We start from the raw sequence: 26,129 nt of genomic DNA, 5'->3' as shown, positions 1-26,129 counted from the left end.
AGGCAGCATCTCAAGCCGACTCCTCATGGGGCCTGAGGTCAGGACCCGAGTCAGACACTTTGCACAGCTGTGTCCCCCAGCACTCCACGTCCGATTTCTGAATCAGGAGGTGGTGGGCGGCACCGTGCGGTGAGGTGCGCTACCGCTCTTTCTTCAAAGCACGACTGACCAAGACGCCAATAGGCTTTTTGTTGGGGAAGCAGATCTTACAAACTAATTGTAACACTTAGCTGGAGTGTGCAGGAGGACACGTGGGGCTGGGGTAGGGGGTAGGGGTGACTCGTCAGCATGAAGGATTTGGACGCAGGGATGACTAGCTGGGATTTTTTTTGAGAGGGGGGCATACTGGTTGCAAATGATACACTTAAAATTTTACTTCATGACAGTATAAAATACTTCCATAAGATTAAACTTCTTCAAAAATGTAAACTTAAGAGGCGCCTGGGTGGCTCAGTCGTTAAGTGTCTGCCTTCGGCTCAGGTCCTGATTCCAGGGCCCTGGGCTTTGGGCTTGAGCCCCTGCTCAGCGGGGAGCCTGCTTTTCCCTGTCCCACTCCCCCTGCTTGTGTTCCCTCTTTTGTTATGTGTCTCTCTCAAATAAATGAATAAATAATCTTAAAAAAAAGATAGTATCAACCCCACTTTGACTACATAGGACTTTAAAGCTAAAACCAATGATTACACCACGAAGAAACAGACTGAGAAACCTTCATCAGCAAAGTACAAGGCTAAGACAGTCTTTAGGAAGCCATCAGAAGGGGCGCCTGGGTGGTTCAGTGGCTTAAGCCTCTGCCTTCGGCTAAGGTCAGGATCGAGCCCCGCATCGGGCTCTCTGCTCGGCCGGGAGCGTACTTCCTCCTCTCTCTCTCTGCCTGCCTCTCTGCCTACTTGTCATCTCTGTCAAATAGATAAAATCTTTAAAAAAAAAAAGGGGGGGGGGGCCTGGGTGGCTCAGTGGGTTAAGCCTCTGCATTCGGCTCAGGTCAGGATCTCAGGGTCCTGGGATCGAGCACTGCATCAGGCTCTCTGCTCCACGGAGAGCCTGCTTCCTCCTCTCTCTCTGCCTGCCTCCCTGCCTACTTGTGATCTCTGTCAGGTAAATAAATAAAATCTTAAAAAAAAAAAAAAAAAAAAAGGAAGTCACCAGGAAGGACCTCGGAGCCAAGGCACAGAAGGTATTGGGAATTCCCAAACACAGGCGAGCAGGGCGGTCCCAGACCCGCAGGGTTCCAGGTCCACTGTGAATAGGCAGAAATGTGGATGCCAGCCAAGGCGCCCAGCTTTGAGGGAAGATCCACAACGACCCCTGAACAGGACAGCATTCACAAGCGTTAAGACACACGTGTCCAGAGCCCTGTGACTCCTGCAGAAATGGGCTCCAAGGACATACTGCAGAACTGGAGCCAGCCACAAGGGCGAATGTCGGGAGTCCCAGCTCCCAGTGGGGAGCTGCCGCAAGGATGTGGTGGTCCCCCCCGCCAGAGCCAGAAGAGGTGGGAGGGGAAGAGGAACCCCCAAGGGACTTGAGGAGAAAAAAACTCCACTGTGGCTTTTGCTTCCCAGAGCAAGTTCTCTGCCTGCCAGAGGGGTTAGATGGAACCTCCATCCCCAGCCCTTGTAAGAATGTCCCCACCTCCAAAGGCCTCCCCCTGAACCCTCCCTGGCTCCCGTCCCAGTCTGGGAAGGCAGCAACCTCCCGCCCATCCCCACACCTACCAGCCGTGGGCGTCCCCTGCGAAGACACTTCTGAGGGCTTCTCCTCCGTGCCCCCAGTCTGAGGGAACTCCCTGCTGCTGGATACCCTGGCTGGAGCAGAGAGGCTTCTCCAAGAGACTTCAGCAGGCCTGCAGGTGTGTGATGGCCCCACACGGCTGCTCTGGGAAAGCCAGTCCACGGAGCCAAACCTGGATGGCTTGGGGCCACTGGGTAGGGCGGCGGAGGGAGACATGGCTGTGGGGCCAGCCGCAACGTTCCCAGAATAGATGACGGACGAGGGTTAGGCACAGGGTCCTCAGCAGGTTCAGCAGAGCTGAGTGGCATTTATAAGCTCAGGAGGAGGGAGCTCGCGAGGCTGGTAGGCGTATATGGCTTAAGTCCTCCCCCCACCCCCAGATAAGTAACACCTAATTGCCTGCAATTCAGAGGCACAAAGGAGGCCATTCACACCTCCCCTGGCTCCAAGATGTCTGGAGAGGGGCGGGGCTGTGGCCACCAGTTAGCCGACCTGGTGGAGCACTGGTCACATCCTCCCAACTCCCCCAACCCCCACCTGGGCTGGTCCCTCCCAGCTGAGCACCCACGCTGCAGGCCTGTCCTCTGCGGGATGCGGAGCCACCTCGTCTCCCACGCCGTGGAGATCTGCGGTGCCGAAGACGACAGGTGTGCACACCTGCTTCAAGTCGGGGGAGTCCACATTAGTGTTCCTAGGACCGAGCGGGCGGGGGAGGGGGTCCCAGGGCAGATGTCCAGCAGGGTTGGAGATCAGGCATTCCTGGATGAGAACTTCAACCAGACAAGGAGTCCCTGGGGCTCCAACTGGCCACTCCCTCTCAGATTATACGTCGTGGCCCCCCACAACCCTACTCCTTGGCCTCGACTTCACTCTGGTGCCACAGAGCTGGATTCCAGGGACAGAAGGTGGGTGTCTGCTCACTGGGAGTATGGACTCCTCTGTGCTGCTCCAGAAGGACCCCAGCAGGAAGGACTGAAAAACCAATGTCTTCCCCCTCCCAAAGGCTGCCCCCACTGTGGTCAGCACAGGCCCAGAGCCGCCAGGGGAAGCTGGAGCCCCAAGCCCAAAGGGTACAGCGTCCTCATTCATGAATGAGCTGTGTGGGGCTCCAGGGAAGAGTCCCTTTGGGGTCATGCACCCCTCCCACGTCCTCAGATGGCCACCACCTCTTTCTTCAGGACGCGACCCCAAGGACCGGCAAGAGCGGCCTCCGGGGCGAGTGCCACCCCCCCACCCCAGCGGGTGTGGTGGCTCCAGCCCACCCCCGACTCCTGGGGGCGCCGGCGCCAGCCTGGGCGGGACCGCCGGCCTCTGCGCCCGCCCTGCCCTGCGGGATCAAAGGCCCCTCGGGCCTGGCCGGGATTAACACCCCCAACCCCGCCTTCCGAGCCTCTCAGGCCGGGCAGGGGGTGAAGTCGGAGTCCGGCGGGCGCGGCGGGATGGAGCAGGCGCAGACCCCGGCCCGTGAAAGGTCAGAGGAGGGACCGCGATGCGTCTGCGCCAGCCAGTCGGTCCACCGGACCCCGCGGGTGCCCGCAGCGTGTGCCGGTGTGACCCACGCAGGGGGCGTGGGGGCCGCGCCAGCCGGACGACGGTCAGTCACCCTCCCAGACCGCTCGGGCCGCTCGGGCCGCCTGAGAACCTCCGCGGGCACGAGTGCGTCGCGCGCTCACACTCGCGGGGGAGACGCCGGGGGTCAGCGCAGCCGCCCCGGCCCCGCGCCGCCTTAGCGCGCGCGGTTTCCTCCTTTCCCATCCCGCAGCCTGCCGGGGGGTCCTCCGTCGGGGCGCCCTCCCGCCCACACCCCCCAGCCGACCCCCACCGCGGCCGCCAGCACCACCCTGGGCTCAGGGCCCCCTCCCTTCGCCCGGGGGCTGGGGCTCGTGTCCGCCGGGGTCTCCCCTCCCCGCCGCCGTCTGGGTCGCTCCCGCCGAGCCCCGCCGGCCGCTTCCGCACTCGGGCCGCAGGCCCTGCCCCCCGCGCCCCGCGTCCGCCGCTTTCCGCGGGGTCGCGATCTCCCGCGGGGTGGCCTCGGCTCGGGCCGCTGACCTCCCCCCGAACCCCGCACGTGCTCGCCGCGGAGAGGGGGCGCCCCCGGCGGAGTCCCTCCCGGGCCCTGGCAGCCCCGCCCCCGACTCACGCCTAAGCCCCCGTTTCCGCGACGGGACCTTCCCGGACCCGAGCCGTCCGCCCGCGCGCCGGAGCCCGTGTCCGGCCGCCCGGACGCCTCCGCCCCGCCCCGCCCCGCGCGCCTCCAGGGCCAACCCGGACGCTCGGCCGAGGGCGGTCTGCCGCGTCCAGGACCCCTTCTCCACGCCCACCCCTTTAGGAGGGGCAGGCGGGTCCACGGCCGCCCCGCCGCTCCCCTTTCGGCCCCGCGCGGCCGCCCCAAGCTCCGGGGAAAATGGAAGCCGCAGCCCCGCGGCCCGCCCCCCCCCCCCCCCCCCCCGCCCGCCGCACGGCGCACGGCGACCTCCGATCGCCCACCGGGCGGCCCCTCCCCTTCCTTCTCCACCCCTCCCCCGCTCTTTGCCCCGTAGCCTTTGCCCGGAGCCCCCGGCTCTTCAGACTCCCCATCGGCCGTCCCACGCCCCTCTCTGGGCTCCCCCCCACCGCCTCCGCTGGAGCCCCCCGACGTCCTGTTTGTGCCTCTGGTGGAAAGAACCTCGGTGCGCGTTTGGAACGGGGTGGACAGGACCCCACCCCAGCTGGGTGGGGGGTCGGATTTCCGGGCTGCCGGTGTGAGGAGACAGAAGCACCCCCAACCCCTCCCTCGCGCCACAGCGGCAGGGCCAAGGGACACAGGACCCTCCGGCTCTGTGTCCTGAGGCAGGCCTGGGGGGGAGAACCAAAACCAGACGGGGCGAATCAGGTCTCCTCTGAATGTCAGGGAGTGCGATGTGTCGCTGATCCTTCTGGGACCTGACAGTGCGGGTGAGGCCAGAAGGGCCCTTGAAAGAATGGCTCAGAACCAAGGGCTTGGGAAGTGAGGGAAGGAGCGCGGGGCCCACTGGCTGTCGCGGAGGTGAGAGTCACACTCGCCCTCTGGGCAGAACCGCTTGCCTCCTGCCAACAGCTAGACCCCAACAGATTCCCCAGCTCCTGGTGATGGAGAGGAGGGCTGCCTCCATGAACGAGGCCTGGCAAGCCCACCAGGACAGATCCAAGCACTCTGTGGGGCTGGCATCTGCACCAGGCCAGGAGGAGGACACTGACAGAGCCGTTGCCTGTAAAATCGGAAGAACAAAAAACGTTAGGATTTCTCTAGAATTATCACAAGTGACTGTTCTGGGAGAGAGCAGCTGCGAATGAGCCCTGGTGGGCACCACGGAAAACAAAGTGAGGGGGTGGCTGGGAAGACCTCTGGGACGTTAGAGTGGACTGGGCCCTGAATCCCGAACCTGCCTGCATGGTCTATTTGACAAGTGCCCCGGAGCTTGGCTCTAACAGAGCACCAGAGGCTGGAGAATTAAACAGACACTTCTTTCTCCCAAGTCTGGAGGCTGAAGGTCTGAGACCAGGGTTCCATTGGGGGCCACCTCCCGGCCAGCAACTGGTCCCTTCTCCGCTGTCCTGTCTCTCTTCAGAAAGCGCTAATCCCAGTGAGGAGGCTCCACCCTCACGGCCCAAGCCATCCTAAAGGCTCCACCTCCTAACACCATCAAAAGGGGGGTTGGGATTCCAACATGGCAATTTCCAGTCCGTAATACAGAGCAATATGGTTTCTTAGGGGCAGAACTGGTGTGGGAGGTCAAGCAGGAACCAATCATGCAGTCAGAGGGCTGGCCTGCAGGGGACATCACAGGAGGGAGAAATCACGGCCACCTTGAAATTGGAAAAGAGGGGGTAATCAGGCTGACCACTGGCCTCCGGCAAAACTGAAGGAATATAGAGGAGGCTGTACTACCTCCTTATAAATCATATGAAAGATAAATTTACCAGAATTTTAGGGATGTGTTCTTTGCAAAAACGATGGGTCAAGAACAAGAGTGGCGCCTGGGAGGCTCGGTGGGTTAAGCCGCCGACTTCAGCTCAGGTCATGATCTGGGGGTCCTGGGATGGATTACCGCATGGGGGGGGGTCTCTGCTCAGCGGGGAGCCTGCTCCCCACCCCCCCGTCAAATAAATAATGATCTCTGTCAAATAAATAAATAAAATCTTTAAAAAAATACTATTAAAAAAAAAGGAACAGGAAGCCGTTGGCTTTGACTTGAAATGCAGATTTCAGAGCCTGCTCTGCCTCAGAGCGAGTCGGAGAGCAGCAGTGGTTTGAGTGTGGCAAACGCCGAAATGTTTATCCGTAGAGCAGTACACAGATGATGTAATTAGAGGAAGAAACAGGGAAGAGGCAGTAATTTGGACAGATAAACAACGATGACTGAGAAGACAGCAATTTCAAACACGAAATCACAAAGGAAGTTTACTTTTGTTAGGGTTTTAGGCTCAGCTGGGCACCGGAGAGAGCACAGGGGCCAGAGCTCACTCCAGACAGGTGCGGACACAGGCGGGAGTAAAACAGCGGCACCCAAATCAATAGGGTTCTTTGCTTATTTGGAGAATATTTAACATTGAGGTCTTCTCGTATAACCGCACTGATCACCAGAAAAGGGTTGCCGCACAAGGGCCTGGACAGTACTGGTCCGTGATGGGTCAGCACGACGTGAAAACACGCACACTTCACTCCTGAAGGGAGAGGGGCCGGGCTGGGCAGGCAGGCCCCACAGCAGGGAGGAGAGGACCCTTGGCCACAGAGCTTCCTAGGCTGAGCTGGTGAGGGACGCAGGTGACGTGGGCACTTCCTGGCCCTCAGTGCAGCAGTGAACAAAGCGTGCCGAGGGTGAGCTCCACTTGAGCTGGGCGGGGACAGCAGGGCACGGGGCTGCACCCCCTGCAGCGCACAGTCAGGCAGGTGGGTTTTTCTTGGTGACCCCAAGCATCCCAAACTCAGTGGCTTCCATAGATTTCCTACAGTTACGAAACAGCCTTTCTCCAAGGCAGAGGGTCCCTGGCGACTGGAGTGAGGCCCACACTTCCTGGCATTGTCTCTAGCCGGGGGGTGGGGGGCATATTTGCTCCAGCCTGTGGCTCTGACCTTTTAGGAGTGGGGGCTGTGTGTGTGGCTAGGTGTGCGAGTGGGAATCACGCCACAGCGGCTTGGAGACTCCGGGACCACAGTGTGCACGTCATCATGAAGCAAAGGTAAGTGTCTCAAGTGAAGTGAGTGAGTCACTTCTGTGGTTTTGGTATCAGAGCCCCCCAGGACCTGCCATCAATGCACAGCTTCTGGGGTTGGGGAGACCACTCCTGCTCCCATTTGTGGGTCCCCGTAGGCCAAGGGTCGAACTGGGGTCTCTCCCCCTCCATCTCCAGAAAAGGCCCTGGGGGAGATGTCCCACCACCCAGCCCAGAGGCCCAGGGACTGCGGGAACCTTGGAACACAGGGCCAGCAAGAACACCCAGATCCCATTCAGCTTTGTGGCCCGAGTCTCTGAATGCGCCCCTACTGTATTGTGATGCTGGCCAGGTGCCCCGGGCTATTTCCTTATCTCCCTGGGGGTGGGAGCATCTCCGGGCCCACCCAGTTGTCCTTTCCGACTGGTAGAGGGTGGGGCCACAATTACTATTTGGAAAATGCTCCCGGGGCGGTTGGATCAAGTCCTCTCAGACGCCCTGGGACCTGGTCCTTGAGCAAAGTCGAAAGTTTCAGAGCCCCCATCCGGCTGTCCCCGGCCCACCCACAGCAATCACCACCACCCTGGGGACAAAAGGTGCCTTCCCTGGTGTGCTTCATTAGCTCTCCTGTTCGTCACTTCTGAGGAGTCGTTTCCCAGACCCAGCTCAGGAGTGAGGCTCAGGCCGCCTGGGGCAGAGGTGGGACTCTAGTTACACCCCAAATGCAACCCAGATCAGACCCCGCTGGGGCAGCACAGTGGAGGGAGCCCCTGACCACCCCCCCCTCCCCGCACCCCCCTTCCCCCTCCTCCTGCTCAGCAGGACTCCCAGGGAAGGCGGAGAATACTCACCCACTGAGAGGGGTTCTACAAAGTCCTGGGAGACTGGGAAAGCCAGTGTGTTACAAGGACCCCAACTTTGAGTTCTAGTGACCCTTGTAAACTGGCCTCCTAGGGGAGATCCTAGCCAGCATCCCAGCACACCCCAGCGCCGGGACAGCCCTGGCCGCCCAGGCCCTACCAGCAGGGCTCAGTCCTACCCAGCACAAGACCTGCACATGCTCCTAGAATTAAATTACAAATAAACAATCTTTTTATTGAACATACCTAGATTTAGAGTAGGGTAGGGTCACAGAATGGGGTCAGGGCAGAGGGAACACGGTGCTACAGAAGGGACGGGTGCAGGCCAGGCCTCACTCTCGGGGGTCCGCTAGGACCCCTCGCTCAGCGGCGGCGCTGCCTAAGATGAAGCCCACGGCCAGGGACACGGTCTGGTCGAAGGAGCCGCGCAGCTGCTCCACGTGCTGGTTCAGGGTCAGCAGCTGGTCACGCAGGGGGCCCAGGATGGCCACGATGTCGCCCAGGTGCCCCAGGGTCTGCAGAAGGGCGGCGTTCAGCGACGGGGGCGCGGACTGCGGGGGCGCGTGGTCCTCGGGGCGGCTGGGCGGCGAGTCTGGGTCCTCCCGGGCGGGGTCCAGGACCGGCGGCGGCGGGGATCCTGGAACGCGGAAAGGCGCGCGGTCTTCGGGCCGGCCCGGCGCGGGGCCGGCCGTGGAGAGCGCCGTCGGGGAGCCGGGAGCTCGAGGGGCGTCCGCAGACTTGGGCGGGGTGGGGCTGAACCTGAGCGTCCAGGCCCGGTCCGCGTCGGGGCCGCGCGTAGCCGGCGGCGGTGGGACGTCTGGAACGCGGCGGGACCGTCGGGCCGGGGTCTGGAGGCGCGCCCGCCGCCGCCCTCACGCCCCGGCCCCCTCCCCACTCCCCCCACCGGCCGGCGCGCCAGGCACCCCCTCACCTCCCCGGCCCTCTCCGCTCCCGGGGCCCCGCCCCGCTTACCTGGCTCAGCGGGCGAGAGGGGCACGGCGGGGGCCGGGCGGCGTCCGCGCGGGGGGCGCCCGGGCCCCGGCGAGCGGCGGCGGCCGCCGCGTCGGTGTCCGTTGTCGCCCAGCAGCCCCATGAGCTCGCGGATCTGCGCGTCGAAGGGCCCGGACGGCTGGCCCTGCGCGTCGCGGAGCTTGTCCTTGAGGAACTTGTAGCGGCGGCGGCACTGCGCGGGCGTGCGCCGCACCTGCTGGCGGGCCAGCGCGGCCGACACGCGGCGGTAGGTGGGCAGCGCCTGGCGGCGGTCCAGCAGCAGCGCGCGCCACACGGCCGGCTGCAGCAGCGTGCCCAGCAGCAGCTCCGTCTCGCGGGCGCTCCAGGGCGTGCGCTGCGCCGAGCCCGGGGACACGGGCGACCCGGGGAGGCCGGGGGACCCGGGGGACGCGGACGCCGCCAGCGCGCCGGGTGAGGCGGACAGCCCCGGCGGGGTTCCCGGCGCGCCCCCGGCCGGCCGCGGCTCGGGGTCCGGGCTGGCTGGCGATGCCGGCGCGGGGGGCGCGGGCGGGGGCGGCCGCCGCGGCCGGAGCAACATCCCGGGGCCGGCGGAGCTCGCGGGGTCGCGGCGGCGGCCGGAGAGAAGCCTCCCACACGCGCTCCGAGGACGCGACCTCGCTGGAGAGGGAGCGGGAGCGGGAGCCGGCGCGGGTCTACGCCGCCCGCCCCCGCGCGCCCCGCCCCGCCCCGCCCCCCCTGCCCGCCAACTTCAACTTGGGCCGGCCGGGGCCCTGACCCCGGACAACCTGCTAAACCTCAGGGCGGCCCTTTTCAAACTCGGGCACCGAGGTGCAAAAGGATACGGCCGCTGGCCTCAGGCGCGCAAGGGTCGATCCGTTTTTACGCATGTGCCGTGCCCTTTCACCGCCCCGAGAGCGAGCCGTGGAACATTCCAGCTCCAGGAGGCGCCCCCGCGCCCCTCCCTTTTGTCTTAGGTGCGTCCGGGCCTGTGGTTCGCGGAGGCGGTGGTGTGCGGGCCCCGCCCCCACGTGCGGTGGTGCCCGAGTGTGCGCGGGAGGTGGGTCGCCGCGGCGAGCCGCCCGCTGAGGCTTCGTCCCGGCGGACTTACGACCAGTGTTCAGGCCGGGGGTCCTCACTGACACACACGCTTCAGAGGAAACACGGCTTTGTTCTGATAAAGAGCAGCTACGGCTCGCGTCGTGACTCGCAGAAGGTTGAGCCTTGCTCCCAGCGATTAGGGTTAGGGTGGTGCCCAGCATCCTGGTTCTGTTCAACGTTGTTCTAGAAGTCCAGCCAGAGCGATAAGACAAGAAAAAGGAGTAAGGTTTATAAAGATTGGAAAGGAGGAAGTGAAAGCATCATTATTTGCATGTGATATGATTGTAAACCTGGAAATACAAAATAATCGGCCGGCACATTATTAGAATTAATGGATGGATTTAGCAAGGTCATTGAATACAGCAATAAACGAAACTCAGTTGTATTTTGTATACTAGGTCTAGCAGTCTTAGTCTGGGACAATTTTAGATTTACAGGTGGCAGAGGAGGGGCTGGCGTCCCTGTGCGTCCTTTCCGATGAGCGTCCCCTGGGACCAGGGCACCTTTGTCAACTGAGAAGCTCGTGGGCATGGCACCATCGGCCGAGCCGCAGACTGCATTTGGGTTTTTCCAGGGTTCCCCAGGTTTTGCACAGACATGTCCTTCCTGCCCTGGACCCGGTCTTGGGGACTGCTCTGCGTTTGGTCGTCCTGCCTCCTTTGTCCCCTCCGGACCCTGGCAGCAGCTCACGCTTCTTCCGCGTTCTTGACACTTCCAGGACACTGTTAGGTGCTTTGTGGGTGTCCCTCTTGTTGGGTTTGTCAGGTGCCTTCTCATGATTAGCCTGCGGGTATGGGCTTTTGGGAAGAAGACCTAGGAGTCCAAGCAGTGCCTGTCTCTCCGCTTCCCCCTCCTGCCCTGCAGCTGGGGCCAGTCACCAGGGGCGCCCCACCCCCAGGGTCACCAGGCCGCACTTCCCGGGGACACGTACATGTGTTGTTCAGGAATCTCCTGTAATTCTTCCTGTTCAGGGGACTCCCGGGTATTCTGTCCCCGGGGGCAGTCCCGCGCTGTCGCGTTAGGGGCTCAGATCACCCCAGCTCTTTTCCCTTTTCCCTCTTGTTTTGTGTCCTTTTTTTTTAAAGATTTAATTTATTTTAAAATTTAAAAATTTAAAAATTTTAAAAATTTAAATTAAATTAATTTAAATTTAAAAATTAAAAAATTTAAAATTAAAAATTTTTAAAATTTAAAGATTTTTTAAAAAGATTTAATTTATTTATTTGAGAGAGAGAGAGAGACAGCGAGAGAGGGAGAAGCAGGCTTCCCACCACTGGAGCAGGGAGCCTGATGCGGGGCTCAATCCCGGGATCCTGGGATCATGGCCTGAGTCAAAGACAGATGCTTAATGACTGAGCCACCCAGGCACCCCTGTCCTTGTCCTTTTGACATGCTCTACCCCCTGCCCCTGGCACATCTTTGCTTTGTGGCACTACGAGATTCTTCCATTCATCTTGGACTTTTTCCACTCCAGCCCTAGAATCAGCCATTTCACCATTTCTCCAAAAATCTCTGGTTCCGGGGCGCCTGGGTGGCTCAGTGGGTTAAGCTGCTGCCTTCGGCTCAGGTCATGGTCCCAGGTCCTGGGTTCAAGCCCCGCATCGGGCTCTCTGCTCAGCAGGGAGCCTGCTTCCCCCTCTCTCTCTGCCTGCCTCTCTGCCTACTTGTGATCTCTGTCTGTCAAATAAAGAAATAAAATCTTTAAAAAAAAAAAATCTCTGGTTCCTTTTTTTTGGAAAATAGGATCTGCAATCCAAGATCTGGATACAAGGTGTGCCTGATGCTTCTGGGGATGTCACTGCTTCCAGGCCACTGGTTCTTGGGGGGAATAGTTCCCCCCGGTGTCTATTTGGGCAGGTGCGGAGACATTAGTTGACACGACTTGGGGGTGCTGCTGGCATCTGGGGATACACACCAGAGGTGCTCCTTCTCCAACAGCAGGAGGCTGGCAACCTCATCTACGATGTACTTACTTACTGATGAGCCCTTGTGTGTAGGCCTGGGAGCTTTGGGATTGCTCATCCGGACTCCAGCGAGAAGTTAGTCCACTGGCGGGAGCGTGGTCCTTTGTGGTCTTTGGCCACACCCTTTCCTTTCAAACTGCTGTTTCCCATGGTGGCGTAGGTCGGCCCCCCAAAGGGTTGGCAGGTGGATAAAGAGATGGAGCAGCCCCTGGCACCGTGTGCCCCCAAGAACCCCCACTCCCGTTGAGCGGGCTGCAAACAGCAGCAGCAGCTGAAGGAAGCGACCCCAAACCGCCCGTCTGCAGGGGCGCCCTGGCCGGCCAGTCTGCGGACGGGGTCCCCTTACACGGACCAGAAGCCCGTCCGGGAGCAGAGAGCTCATGCACCCCACAGCTCACAGTGGACGACTGAGGGTTAGCACGGAGTGAGCTGGGTGCCGTGCGGTTAAGCTGCTGGTTCTGTGCTGAGAGCTGGGACCCAGGCGCAGGCGCGCTGCTGGGCGTTCCCTCCTGACTGGGTGCCGTTTCCCGGGCCAGGGCCTGGGGCTCCACAGGCTTTCTCTAGAAGGCGGCTCTTGGGCCGGCCACATACTTCTCTCCATCTCCACTCAGCTCAGTAGGGTTACCTTGGGCTTGCACAGCGTGGCAGTCTTGGGGGTGGTCAGACGTCGCGCATAGTGGGGGCTGCCCCCAGAGCATCGGTGCACTGAGCCAGCCTCCATCTGGAGTAGGAGGGCCGACATGGTGGTGGGACCTGGCAAGCATGCCTCGTTGGGGTCCTAAGGGGTCACGAGCTGTCAATTCACCTAAAGGAAAACCCATTGATTTGATTAGACCAGTGAAGTGGAGGGAGACCCTGGTCTGCGCGGCCTTCCTCACGTCCCAGGAAGGAAGAGACACCTGGGTTCCGTGACCTGAAGGTGGGTGAGGACCGAAACCACCCACCTGCCCACAACGGGGACGCCAGAACCACGTAACGGAGGCCGCTACTGCGAAGTGATTTTACTCTGCGGGGACTGCCCTGCCACACGGAGGACTTCATCACTCACTACAGGGACATCCCCAGATGTTTCTGCCACAGGACACATCGGCCATTTAAGTCCCCAAATTCTTTGAACCCCTGGCCTCCCAGCCCTCCTTTTGCAGTGCCCCCCGGTCCCGAGCTTGTCTGTGTGGACCCTTCACAGTGTGGGCCTCGGGGGAACAGCCCTGCCTCGCCCTGGGGAGGGAGGGGGCAGGCTGTCCTGCCCTTAGGCTCTGGGTGAGGTTGGTCGCCTGCGGCAGCGTGGGGCATGCCACATGGGAACTGGTTGGGGCTGGGCAGAGTCTGTGGCAGAGCAGCTCTGGGACTGTGTGCCATGAGGCCTTAGTGGCTCAGCTGCTTCGGGTGGTTTGCAGGTGACGTTTCCCGCAGCTTGCTGTCACAGGCCTGGGAGCTCCGGGTTTGATTGTGGCGGGCCCTGAATTCGGTGAATAAGCAGATCTGGCCCTTGTCTGTGCCACCCAAGGACGCGGCTGTGGCTGGGACTTCTCGTCCCCTTGTGCCTTCGTGAGCACCCCTGGAGTTGTCTTTGGCCACGAAGGAGCCCACCCTGACCCCAAAAGCAAGGCTCACTTTGGAGACAGACAAAATAAGGCCCACGGAAGCCATCGGTAGAAATTATTTTATTTAGAAATCTGTGCCGGTGACATTCGGGCGACATGCAGACGGTCGTGCTTAAGCTGAAAGCCCGGTCACGTCCCCCTGAAGGAATCGTTAGGACTGGAATGTTCGTTTGTGCCAGACGCTGACTCAGTTTCCGGCTCAGTGACACTACCTGTGTGCAGGTCTGCGTCTGAGAACGTAGGTGTTGTTCAGGACGACCCCGGACGTCGCACGAAGGCCAAAGCCCGTCTGCACGGCCGGAGCACGGTCCCTCCCCTGTTCTGGACGATCTCTGGGAGGCGGCTGGAGGTGACAGACTCGGTGTTCGAGCACCAGGAGCAGACTTCCAGAAACACCCCCAGCTGCGTGTTCCAGAGAATCCGTGACTCCGAAACCAGAGAGCCCCCTGGGGTCTCCCAGCAGTTTGCGACATGACAGCATTGGTGCCCGGGGTGGGTGCCCGGGGTCTGAGCTCCCGGGCGCGATGGATGCAACCGCACCATCCTCCGCACCATCCGTCACACCGTCCTGGCCCTGGTGCCCCTGGCCAAGGGCGCCTTTCACCTGCTGAGCAGACAGACACCCAACGCCGGCCGCTGGGGAACGGAGCCCTGGGGGAGGAGCCTGGTACCATCCAAGCGGCAAACGTCATTGCCGCCGCCGTGCCAACAAAGCGGGGTGAAGGTGAGCAGAGCCTGGGCGCGGGGCATGCGTGGCTGCTGAGGCAGATGGCGTGGGCCTTAGGCCTGAGCCCCCAGGCCACTGGGTGGCACTAGGGGTGCTCACAGGGCCCCTGAGGCCCGAGTCTGTGTCCCGTGTGCTTGGCTAGGAAGCAGAGCCTGGCAGGCCGTACCTGGAGCCGTTCTAAGTGGCGGGGGTTGGCAAGGCTGGAGGGTGCGCAGGGCCACGGGCACTGGGGGACTGCCGGCGTGGAGCTGGGACAGGCTCGCCAGCAGCCAGAGGCTGGGTCAGGACAAGACCCCATCAGGCCTGCTGGGACAGGGTCGGCAAAACCCAGGTACCCCCATGCGGGCTGGCATGGGGAAGAGCTGAGCTGGGCCCCTAGAGTGGTCTGGAAGGAGGGGTCGGGGAAGTCTGGGGTGTGAGGAGGGGAAGTCTGGGGTATGCAGAAAGGTTTGAGAGAGGGTGGGGGGAGTTTGGGAGGGTCTGAGTGGAAGGGAGGGGGAGGTTGGAGTGTTGGGGGTAGGTCTGGGCATGGGAATAGGAATGTGGATCCAGGTTGGCACTTGGGCCACTGAGAAGCCTCAGGGCCCCACTGGAAGGTTTTGGAAACCCCTGGAGCCCTGTGGTTGGCATGGGGGTCAGAGGTCATTTTGGTCCTTGGTTGCTGAGCAGACATAAGCCAGACTCGTGAGAACAGTGCTCTGAGTCAGGGTGGGTGGGTGTGGAGTTTTGGGGGGCAGGATCCCTGGAGAGTTGGGTGAGAGCGCGTTTATAGTTAAGAAGTGTGAATGGGTATGTGGCTCCTGGGGAGTTCACTTATTCTATTTCTGTTTAATTTTTAAATAGAGTTTTACACTAGCAGAGACACCCCGACCTGCACTGGAGCCCGTCCTCTCCGGCTCAGCCGGGCCCTTGAGCCTCTGCCTCCCGGTGCCCCCCGGCATGCACCCTGCCGCCCACGCTGAGCCCCAGCTCCTGCGCCGCGCTGTCAGGCTCCCTAGTCTATGGCGGCAGGAGCTGCGCTGCTGGGGCCTTCTGGGCCTGGGACAGGAAGCAGGTGCCTCTTTTCTACCCAGGCCGGTCCTCGCTTTGAAATTTCACACCAGACCCGCTGTCCCCGTTATTGAAACGTGGCCTTCATTCTCCGTAACTTGTCCTGGATTTTCCGGGAGTGCTTTTCGTTGGTGATCTGGTGGAAGGAGGCTCTGTTGTCTGCGGCTAAAATGGAAATGTCAGCCCCACTGAAGCGTGCGATTCTTTGCTTGAGGTAGGACTGCAGCTTGGGGTCGGGCGCGAACGTGTAGGGGTTCTCCTGGAACGCCTGCACCTGGCTCACCACCTTGGCTATGTTTCTGTGTAGGGAGAAGAAGTGAGTGTCCGTCAGTCTGCACGAGCCTGTGCTGGTCAGTTCCCAGCGTGTCCCAGGAGTATCCAACCCATGCCTCTTCCAGTACAAACTCTGGGCTGAGTTTTCTGTGTTTATTCCCAGGGCCCAACCTCATTTCAGTACTCGGGCCTGTCTGCCCGCCTGCACCCCCGTCCACCCTCTGTTCATCCTTCTGGCCGTCGGTCCAGGCAGCCACTGTTCAGTCCATAAACATGTACGGAAAAGCTGCGCTGGGCCTGTTGGTGCTAAGGGTTCTGACGGGAACACACCCCGGTGTCAGCCCCTGGGCTCCGACGGAGGAGAGGAGCCAGACAGACGCAGGGTCAGTTAGGATGTGCTTAGGGGTCCCTGGGCTCGTGTTTCTCCCCAGCTCCGTGTTCAGGGACATCAAGAGCCACCATCACCCAAGCATTTACACCCAGGGCACTGGCCAAGGCTGTGAGCTGGGGCTTGCTTGCCCGGAGAGCTGGAAGGGGACTGTGACCAGCACACCCTCGGGCGTCATCCAGGAAAACTGGGATCACGAAGCAGAAGTCGGTAATCCTGCCCCGGGGAGGCCGTGGACTGTGCAGACAGATAGTCTCACCCTGACTGTGGATAAAGAGACTGCACCTCCCGTATGAAGGACGGCACTTTGGCCATTAAAAGGCAAACATGCGGGGCACCTGGGTGGCTCAGTCAGCGATGTGTCCGACTCTTGATTTCAGCTCAGGTCACGATCTCCATCCAGGTCCTGAGATTGAGCCCCGCATGGGGCTCTGCGCTGGGCATGGCGCCTGCGCGGGATTCTCTCTCTCTCTGCCCCTCCCCACCACCCATCTCTCTCTCCATCAGATAAATACAGACAGACATGAATATACATCCAGACCTAAAACAGAGTAAAGAGTCGGCAGTGGGCCTCTGCCCTTGCTCCTTCTGGGTCGTGGCCTTCCCTCCGATTGTTAGTTTCCATTTTGCTAACACGGACTAGTGTGCTCTGTGTTGTCTCCTAAAAAATTGAGTTGGTGACCAGAAGGAGGTCGGAACCTCTGGGCTCCAGGTCCCTTGGGCTGTGCCTCCTGAGGTCTGCCCTGACCCTAAGGGGTGTTCAGCCGGACCGTGGCCTGCCCGGCCTCACCTGTCTGCGTGCGTGGGTGACGCAGGGGGTGGAAGAACAGGTGTGTCCAAGGCTGTGGGGGTGCCCAGGAGAGAGGCTGGCCCAGGCCTGTGAGATATGGGGGGGCATCTCCACTGAGGCCTGGGACCCCCAGGAGAGGAGGGCTGGAGGCAGCTTGTGGTTTCCGAGGCAGAGATGAGCATGACCCTCTTTGTCTGGGGTCGCCATGGTGGTTTTCACGAGCAGCCCCCAGTCTGCACCTCCCAGGTGTCCTGGGCCCCCAGGGGTGCCAGGCAGGGGAACTGTGGCACCACCGGACCGGGCAGAGGACTGGCCACGGCTGCTGTGCAGACGGCGCGAGGGCCCTGTGGGGCTGCTGGGAGCAGAGCCCCCTCACCTGAGCTTGCTCCACCGGTGGGCGCCGTTGGTCATGGTGAAGCCCCCTGTCTCCAGCTGCTGGACGTGCATGGCCAGGAGGCGGGCTGAGGGCAGCGTGGGCTGTGCCCGGAAGCGCCGTCCTTCCATCAAACACAGGCTGTCGCTCTTCAGGAAGACCTGGGGGCCCAGCCAGGGGCGTGGGCAGGGGAGAGGGGGGAGAGGTCAGTCTGGGGCGCTCAGCTCAGGCAACCCCAGTTGGCACTGGGATTGCCCCCGCAAGGAGACGACACAGCCCTGATGTACATCCCATCCACACCGGACCTCGGACGATGGGGTCCGGGTCGGAAGTCCGGACGCCTGAAGCTGGCAGATACCAAGGGAACGTGGACGCCCATGAGAAAGCCACACACTTCCCACCCTCAGAAATGGCAAACTTGTTTCCTAACTTACTCTCTCTGGATTCCAGAAAATAGCCGGGTGACCCAGCTGCCCCAAGGAGGCCGTGACCCAGGCTGCCTGACTTTAGGGACCTGTTTCTGGTGTCAACTGAGGACACACGTGGCCCTCCCACCCTGCAGAGAGCGGTGTTTGGGGCGGCGGTCGGCTCCTAGGGCCTCCTCTGGGGAAATGCCCAGCCTTCCAGCGTCTCCTGGCTTGAGATCTCGGGAGGCTGCCTCTGCACTTTGAGAGAAGCAAGGAGGCCAGCGGGTCAGCCAAGCTCCGTCTGGTCCTCTGGGCATCTGTACCTGCAGTCTTTGCCCCGCGGGGAGACGGGCAAGACCAGGCCAACGCGGGACGGGGATGGCGTGGGGCCACGAAGCAGGCTATGCCTGGTGACCCCCCAGAGATGTGCAGAGATTGTCCGTAGGGGAGCCCCCTGGGGACCCAGGCCACCAGAAGCGCGCACACGGTGCCCGTACCTCCACGGCTTTCAGCTCTTCCATGACCTCCGCTATCTTTGCGGGTAGAATTCTCCAGGCCTGAAATAAAAGCACGGGTGAGCCCCCCACAGCCACGTGGTGCCCACGTGCCTGCCTGCAGCCCGTGGCTCTGCGGGGTGACTCACAGGGGACTGCCTCACGGCCAGGTGCTCCAGGCCTCCCAAGATCTGCATGGCTGTCGCAAAGTTCCTCTGCTCGTAGCAAGACTTCGCAATCAGCAAAAACTTGGACAGCAAATTCACCTGCAGCTGTAACCAGAGGACACACTCAGGGTCCTCCCGCGGGACACAAGCAGGTAGACAGCCCGGGGACCCGGCAGAGTGACCCAGCGCCGGGCACCCGGGGCAGCGAGGGGCGCCCCGTGGGAGAAGCAGGCCGGCGAGAGGGGTCGCCGGGAGGTGCAGGAAGACAGGCTTGACTCGAAAGCACAAAGATGTGAAAAAAAGTCACCCTCACTGCTCGAGGGCACGGTCACTCCCAGGACAAACCTCTGCTCCAGCAGAGGGACAGATGCGGGGGAGGGGCACAGCTTCGGGGTCGGAAGGGTGCACCTAGTGCGGGTGCATCGAGGGGCCCAAGGGGGGCCAGCCAGCAGCTTCCTCTCATTTTCTGCGGGGGGGGGACCCACCCCTCGGGGGGTTCCAGAGCCTGACGGGGGTGGGCGTGGCGTGGCTTCATTTCCGCGGGTCCCCCCACTCCCCGCTCCTCTGTGCTTGGCCAGTCAGCAGATCTGGCGGGAACACCCCACGGGGTTCTCATTCCTAATGGGGCGCATTTCAGCCCTTTCAGAGCTGCTCACGAACTGCCACCAGGGCCGGGACCAGCCTTCAGGTGGGGACATTGTCTGTGGGTCCCAACCACACGCCTCTTCCCCTTCCCGGGCAGGGCCTTGCCTGTGTGGTCGCACAGACGGCCCCTCGCTCCCTATGGTGGCCTCCCGGCTGACCAGCTTACCAGGCTCTTAAAGGATCTCGAACGACATTTACTGGCTTATACTTTTTAAGTTGACATCCCAATTTCTTCTTCATATATTTAAATAGATGCAAAATATACTCTCCAGCACTTTCAGAGAAAACTGTTCCATCACATCATTTTTTCTTAAATGTGGTAAAAATGCATAATATAAAATCTGCTCTTGAGCCATTTTTCAGACAGCTCAGCGGTGTCAGCTACGCGCCTGCTCGTGCCACAGCCTGCGTCTCTCCCCTTTGTAAACCTGCGATGGCGACCGTCCGAGCCCTGCTCCCCCTCCCTCGCCCCTGCCCCGGCCCCAGCCTTCCACGTTCCGGGGTGTGATTTCAGCTGCCCCAGGGGCCTCCTAGGCTGGAGCCACGCGGCGTGTGTCTTCCTGTGACTGGCCGCCCCCCCGTCCTGTCCCCCAGGCTCACGCAGGCTCTAGCCTGTGTCAGGACTTCACTCCTTGTTGAGGCGGGGCTTGAGTCCGCAGGACGGACAGACCCGTCTTGTTCACTCATTTGCCCGTGGACGGACATCTTTGGCAGCCGTGTTCTAGCACATGTAAGACTGTCTGATGAGACTGAAACCCACCATTTTTCATCTAAAAAAAGAGTCCGCGAGCTCTGCTTTAGGGCGACGAGCTTCAGCGTTTTCCTTCTTCACCTTGTCTCTCTGCGCTGCGTCGCGTGCACGGACAGCATGGCGGCCACCAGGGACGTCTGATGACGGCCCCGTCGCAGTCTCCGGCTCAAAATTTGAATTTTAGCTCTTTTCTTGACCCCAGTTCACAAATGCAAAAGTCAGTCTTCTGGACGGTTGTGACGTCACAGTAAGGGGGGGGGACGGTTGTGACGTCACAGGAAGGGGCACACAGCCCGGGAGACGGCGGCCAGCAGGCGGCCAGCAGGTCTGTGGAAGGGCTGCGGGCCGCTCGTCTGTCGTCCTGTCCTTGCTTACGGGGATGCGGGAAGCCTTTCACGGCAGCGGGTGGAGTTCTGCCCCCGCGACCCCACGAGTCCCTCCTGCCCTTGTAAGCTGGGTGCCCGCGACCAGGTGTGCATCCGTCGACGGCCCCGTCGAGCGCGCGGGCCAGCGCATGTGTCCGCGCTCCGTGCTGCCCCACTGGGCAGGGCGCCTGCAGGCTCGGGACACAGAGCCCAGCTTCTCCTTCGGGCTGGGAGGGGACCCATCCTCCCTCTTTCTGGGGCTCTGGCGGAGGAGGACCCCCTGGGAAGCAGAGGTCGGGAGGGACCGTAGACGGCCCGTCCGCAGCCCTGATTTCGGGAAGCTACGTCCTGACACCGCTCGGGACACCGCTAAGTCGTTAAGCTCTCGCCGCATCCCGGCACAAACGAGGATGGGTCAGTCTGCGGCCGACAAACCCCTAAAGCTTGGAAACTCCCCGCGGAGGGCAAAGCAGAAGCGCTGCGCGTGCTAATGGGTCGCGCGTCGGGGTGAGCGACACGCAGGGACGTTGGAAAAAGCAAGACCAGCCGCAGAGGCCGGTGACACCGGAACAGACTCACCTGCGCTCTGCTGTCCGATGAGGAGGGACGGCCTCCCAGGGCTGGGGGCAGCTGGGGCGGAACAGCAGCACCCCCACCCCTCAGTGTCCCCCCGACGCTCTGCCCAGGGCCAGCGCTGGTGGGGATCGTGCTTGAGGGGACCCGGTACTGGGGCCAGGGTCTGCGTGTGGCCGCCACTGCCCTCGGAGTGGTGGGGCCCCCGTGGGAAGGGGCTTCTGTTTCACAGGAGGAGCCCGAGTGGTCCCGGCGTCCCTCCCCATGTGCCGCGTCACTGGGCGGGACTCCAGGGACGCGCGTCTGCCGCCGGCTTCGGGCGGCAGGAAGCTGGAGGCCTCGGCGACAGGGCGTTGGTGGGCCAGAGGCGCAGGCGCACCAGAGACCGGGGCCCTCTGTCCCCCTGGCCCTCCTGAGCGGCGGGACCCTGGAGCAAGGTGCCGGCTCTGAGGCAGGGGACTGTCCCCCTTGGCCTGCGCAGCACCCGGCCTGAAGCAGGTGAGCGGCCGCGGCTGAGACACCCTCCGTCCGGGCCACGGCCCCAAGGCCTAGAAGAGGCCCTGGAGCAGCAAGCGCTCGGCCTCAAGGGGCCGACCTGAGTGTCACAGGCCGAGAACACACCCCGCGCCGCCTGCGGGGGACGCCGCCGTGACCAAGTGGGTCCCCTCCCTTGGAGAGTCTGGGTTCGTGGGATGCCTGGGAGTCACGATTCCCAGCCCTGGGACCTGGTTCGTGCGGGAGTGTGGACGGAGCCCCCAAGGGCGATGCTCTGACTGAAGCCTGAGCGTGAGCGTGAGCGTGGGAGGGTCCGTGTGAGCAGGTATGAGTGTGGGGGAGGGGGTGCGTGTGTCAGGGACTGTGTGACGGAGCGTGTGTCAGGGAACCCGGAAGGAGATCTACGTGGGAACAGGAGGCCCCTGTGTGCCAGAGAGGATGAACCTGAAAGCAACTGTGTGTGTGAGAGAGGGAGCCCGTGTGTGAGTGTGAGGGATGTTTGTGTGAGTGTGAGTGTGAGGGAGTGTGTGTGGGGGTGTGACGGTCGGTACGTATGTGTGACTGTGAGGGGATATGTGTGAGGGGGAATGTGTGTGTGCGAGAGAGGGTCCTTGTGAGAGAGAGTACGTGTGAGTGTGACGGAGCATGTGAGTGAGGGAGCATGTGAGGAGGGTATAGGTGTGGCTGTGAGGGGGACCGTGAGGGAGTGAGAGTGAGGGTGTCTGTGTGGGATGGAACGTGTGTGAGGAAGTGTGTGAGTGTCGGAGCGTGAAGGAGTGTGTGTGAGGAGGAGTGCGTGTGAGACGAGGGTATGTGTGTCAGCTGTACTCGGTCAGGAAGTGTGTGTGAGGGTATGTGTGTGAGGGGTGTATCTGTGGAAGACCGTGGGTGTATCAGGGAGTACACACGTGTGAGACTGTGTGTGCACACACATGTGTGCAAGTCCCATGCAGGAGAGGCTGGTCACGGTGACCAGAGCCAGCGTGCACTTGCCAGACTGAAGAGTCACGTGAGACCAGGGTGTGGCCGCCGGCGCCCAGCGGTCAGCCGGGCGGCGTCCGGCGTCACCAGCAACGGAAGCTGAGGCGCCACCGTCCCCCTTGGCCTGGGGTCGGGTCTGTGGATTCCCGGCGCTTGGAGAGCATGCGACTGGGTTCCACGGGAGGCACCGTGTGCCGGTGCAGCACTGCCCCAACCGTCCTCTGAGGGGCTGCCGCCGAGGCACCCACCTTGGAGGTGTGGCTGGTCACGATTTCCGCCGCCACCCAGGTGCTGACGTCGTCCGCGCGGCGCAGGAGCCGCAGCAGGTACGAGTCCTGGACGTAGCCGGGCGGAAACAAGGTGCAGGCTTTGGCGGACGGAGACTCAGACATGCCGGCTCTGGAAGGGACGCGGTGCACATCACGGCGAGGAGGACACGGGGAGGTGGCCCTGCCCGGCCCTGGGGCTGCAGGGTCTCTCCGGATCCACGGGGGCTGCAGGATGGGCGCAGGGAAGAGGGGAGGGCCCGGCTCCGAGGCCGGTCACGACAACGGTGTCTCCCTGTGGTCACGAGTGTCCACGAGACACTCAGATGAGGCCCCCAAGACCCCACCACCAGCCATCTGTCCCAGGACTCTGGGGTGACGCCCCACAGGTGAACACTCACTTGGGGATGGCCACACTTTTGTCCATGACGCCCAGGGCCCGGGAGTTGAGGAAGTGGACAGGATGGCACTTCTGAAATAATTCCTGTCGGAGATAAGGACACAGACGCTCAGTCCTTTCCCAGGCCTCGCGGGCCAGGCGGCGTCTCAGGGGATCCTCTCTCTGCCCAGCTGTCGTGACCCCAGGTAGGATCACTGGGGTCACCATCACTGCTGTCTCCTGCCAAGTGACACAGGGCCCAGAATGGCGGGGGTTGGAGGGGGTGTCACAGGGTGGGGCGCCTGGGGGCGGAGCTGGGGAGGAGCTGAGGAGCCAGGAAGGAGGAGGCCCGCAGGGCGCCTCTAGTGCCTGCAAGGTGGGAGTGTAGGGACGACGGGGCAGGCGGCAGGGGAGTGGTCTGCCCGCGGCAGCCCTTCCTGGGCGCCCTCCCCACAGCCCCTACCTGTGCATCTGGCCCCATTCCCTGCCCTCCACACGTCCCTCCTGCAAACATCTCTGTAGCACCAGAGCATCCCTCCTCATGACGCCCCTGCGGGTGAGCTGCACACAGGCCCTAACCCTCCGCCCCGGGGGCACCATCCCCCCTCCCCCGGGGCTGGCCGGCGGCCCCCATCACCTGTTGCAGCAATGTCAGCTGGCTGAAGAGCTGGTGGGTGCTGTACTCGGTCAGGAAGTAGGGCCCCTTCTCGTTAGCCTTGGCATAGGGGCCATAGAAGTCCTCGAAGAAGCAGGGCTTGGGCAGGGCCGACGCGATGGTGTACTGGCGCTCCTTGTGCGGCAGGGCCAGCCCGTTGCCCCGGGACAGCCTCCAGGGGAAGCTCTGCAGAGCAAGGGCAGGCTGTGCTGAAGGGCCGCCGGCACAGCCCGTCCTGCCTGTGGGCAGCCTCTGGGGGTGGGACGCTGGAGGGGGAGCAGGCTGGCTCTGGGTCCGGGACCCTTCAGGCCGCCTCAGGTAGAGCCACAGAGCAAACCCCTCCCGCTGGGGCCTTGCTGGCTCAAGGACACCTGTCCCGGCCACTTCAGCAGGTCCCCCAGGGACAGAGGCACTGAGATTTGGGGCTGTCCCCCCACATCATGGACAGATCCCCACAGACCCGGCCCCCATCCCAGGCCATTTCCTGACAATGGTTTCTTCCACCCAGACCTCTGGCCCGAGGGTCAGGAACGTTAGGTCATTTGAGCACCCGGCCTTGCGCGGAGCGAGGAGGGGAGGGCAGTGCCAACCTCCTGGGGCCAGTGCTTAGGACTGGCAACTTGGGGAGCGTGTGCGCATGCGTAGACGGGTGAGGCCCGGCAACCTGGGGAGCGTGTGCGCATGCGTAGACGGGTGAGGACCGGCAACCAGGGGAGCGTGTGCGCATGCGTAGATGGGTGAGCCTGTGCGTGGTCACACGTGTGCGTGGGCGTGCGCGCCTGCTCCGTGTTCTCTGAGCTCAGGCTGAGCGCGGGGAGCTGCCCTGCCTGGGAAAGGCCCCCACCTTCCGGGAGATGCCGTCTTCCGAGAGCCTCTTACAGAGGGCATTGAGAGGTCTGGCGTCGTCCTCGGCCTCCTTGGGGTCCTCCAGGTCGGTGCCGCGTGAGGAGCCCTCGGCCCGCCGGTCGGTGCCCACCTCCAGGAGGCCCAGCAGGTGCTCGGCGGAGCCGTCCAGGGGCAGGATCTGGGCAGGAGCACAAGGCGGTCACTTGCCCCCCAGACAGGGGCGGCGGCTCTCAGCGCCCGAGTGCGGCCCGTGGTGGTGCAGGGGCTGCTTGGGTGCTCTGCCCCCAGTCACCTTGGAGGAGATGAAGTCCTCCAGCCTGCCCAGGAGCCCGGAGTTCCGCATGAAGTCCACCGCGTAGCAGTCCTCCAGCCAGGCCTGCAGGAGGCAGAAGCTCCGCTTGTAGATCTTGGTGAAGATCGAGGTGGGGTCCTGGTGGGCCCTGCAGGCAGAGGGGAGGGGGCCTGAGCCATGCGGGGGCTGCCGGCTGGCCCTGGCAGGTCTGTCTGCTGCACTGGGCAGATGGCTGGCGGCAGTCACCCCGCCGAGCACAGGGGCATGAGTGGGGTCTGAGCGTGGCTCTGTCTTCCAGGGCTGGTTCTGCACAACCCCATCTTAGGGGACAGGAGAGGCAGTCGCTGCACAGCTGGGCCACAGGCTCGGTGACTGGGCAGGAACCTGCGGCTTTCCTCCGCCCTTGCCTGGCGCCCAGTCCTGGAGCACCCGTCACCTTCTGCAGCCAGGGCCTGACACGCCTGGGGTCTGGGAGGCAGCGTGCAGACACTCGAGCAAGAGGTGGGGTGGGAGCTGGGCTCCACAGGCCGACGTCTCTCCTGTGAGTCCCTGCCCCCAGGGAGGGAGTGCACGGGGAGTCTGGCGGTGCCACGTCCCTCTAGCCTCTCCCCTGATCCCAGGATCCCAGCCCCGGGCTGAGGGCTGGCAGGGCCCTCCTCCCCCTGGGCTGCCCCCCTCCAGCGGATGGGCGTGGCACTCCCCCCAGCCACCTTGCTACCTGTCTTGCCCCCACCCTCAGCCTTTCCCGATCCTCATGGCCTCCACGAGCCAAGGCCTGCCTCTGGCCACGCTCCCCTCCGGCCGCTGCTGCCTCCCTTCCCTCAGGGCCCCGTGTCCCCTGTCCGCGTTCTTCCTTCTCCCACCCAGCTCTGCCCCCATCCTCATCAGGGTCACTGGGGACTCTGTCGCCCTTCATGGTCACTAACGGGGCGCCATGGGGTCCACCCTGGGGCTGTGTTGCCCTTGTGAGGCCCGGGGCCCGCGGCCGTACCTGGACAGGGTGCTGTTGATGCGGTCCAGGAGGAAGTGCAGGAAGTCCTGGGGTGTGCAGAAGTAGCGGAAAGTGTAGAGGAACTGCTGCACGTAGCCCTCCAGGAAGGCGTCGCTGGGGTGGAGAGGAGGCGGTCAGGTCACAGGCCCGGCCCTGCTGGCCTGGGGCCAGGCCCCCGGCTCGCGGGTTCTCCCCGCGCACGTGAGTAGCCAGTCCTCCCACCCGACCTTCCCTGTGCTGCAGGAAAGTGGAGGAGGCCCGGCTCCCTGCAGCCTTTGTTAGCGGTTCTGGGGCGAATGTGTGAGAGAGCACGTGTGTGAATGTGTGTGAGTGTGAAGGCATGTGAGTTGTGTGTGTGAGCGTGTGTACACGTGTGCCCATGCTGGGAGGATGGTGGGCAACAGAACCCTTTGGGGAAGTAAAAGGTGCACGTGGGGTGCTGGTAACAGTAGGGACTCCCGACCGTTTCTGGTGAGAGGACCTTCTTCACCATTGATTTTGGAGGCACCCTCACTATCTGCTTCTAGAACCTACTCAGAAATCTCCTGTGTGCGTGCAGCGACCCCAGCCCCCTCCTGGAACTCACTGCATTAGAAGTGAGAGCAGCAATCTGTGCCCTGAAGTTCGCAGTTTCTTCAGGGCAAAACCAGATAGTTGAGGGAACGAGGGTCCTTACCCTTCACCGAGTGCCCCCACCCACGGGGCGCCCCAGAGAGCCCGAGGCCAGGTGACACCATGCCGGTCAGTGACTGAGTTCCGGAAACAAGGAAGGCGTGTGGGTGCTGGCAAGGCCGACTCCCTAGCCACTGGAAGATGTGCT

The 26,129-nt window shown here is 62.5% G+C and overlaps 2 protein-coding genes across 2 annotated transcripts in view; both read right to left on the bottom strand.

The window, feature by feature from the left end:
• Positions 1-8,095: 8,095 nt before the first annotated feature.
• Positions 8,096-9,312, bottom strand: LOC111144714 (undifferentiated embryonic cell transcription factor 1). Its single transcript, XM_022499155.1, has 2 exons — positions 8,736-9,312; positions 8,096-8,580 (listed from the first exon to the last, which is right to left on the bottom strand). The coding sequence occupies exons 1-2, from the start codon at positions 9,310-9,312 to the stop codon at positions 8,096-8,098; spliced, it is 1,062 nt and encodes a 353-aa protein (XP_022354863.1).
• A 5,933-nt stretch (positions 9,313-15,245) lies between these two features.
• Positions 15,246-26,129, bottom strand: part of LOC111145289 (kinase non-catalytic C-lobe domain containing 1) — a 59,705-nt gene continuing 48,821 nt past the window's right edge. Inside the window, exons 22-31 of the mRNA XM_022500122.1 lie at positions 25,310-25,423; positions 24,319-24,466; positions 24,025-24,204; positions 23,163-23,366; positions 22,548-22,630; positions 22,129-22,279; positions 18,053-18,175; positions 17,907-17,966; positions 17,006-17,163; positions 15,246-15,477 (exon numbers count right to left, since the gene is read on the bottom strand). Coding sequence (XP_022355830.1) covers positions 15,246-15,477; positions 17,006-17,163; positions 17,907-17,966; positions 18,053-18,175; positions 22,129-22,279; positions 22,548-22,630; positions 23,163-23,366; positions 24,025-24,204; positions 24,319-24,466; positions 25,310-25,423 — 1,453 coding nt within the window. The remainder of the gene's footprint in view (positions 15,478-17,005; positions 17,164-17,906; positions 17,967-18,052; positions 18,176-22,128; positions 22,280-22,547; positions 22,631-23,162; positions 23,367-24,024; positions 24,205-24,318; positions 24,467-25,309; positions 25,424-26,129) is intronic.

Source organism: Enhydra lutris, unplaced genomic scaffold (genome assembly GCF_002288905.1).
Source record: "Enhydra lutris kenyoni isolate GAN:26980312 unplaced genomic scaffold, ASM228890v2 scaffoldscaffold12, whole genome shotgun sequence".
In the NCBI taxonomy this organism is placed as follows: Eukaryota; Metazoa; Chordata; class Mammalia; order Carnivora; family Mustelidae; genus Enhydra; species Enhydra lutris.
Note: the sequence above shows the minus strand (reverse complement) of the source record. Positions and strands in the feature narration are given on the sequence as shown.

Bases quoted from the DNA above. Each gene is read 5' to 3' on its own strand.
- LOC111144714 (XM_022499155.1), bottom strand. From the start codon at position 9,312: ATGTTGCTCCGGCCGCGGCGGCCGCCCCCGCCCGCGCCCCCCGCGCCG. The intron at 8,581-8,735 runs GTAAGCGGGGCG...GCCGCGTTCCAG, and splicing joins CCTCTCGCCCGCTGAGCCAG to ACGTCCCACCGCCGCCGGCT.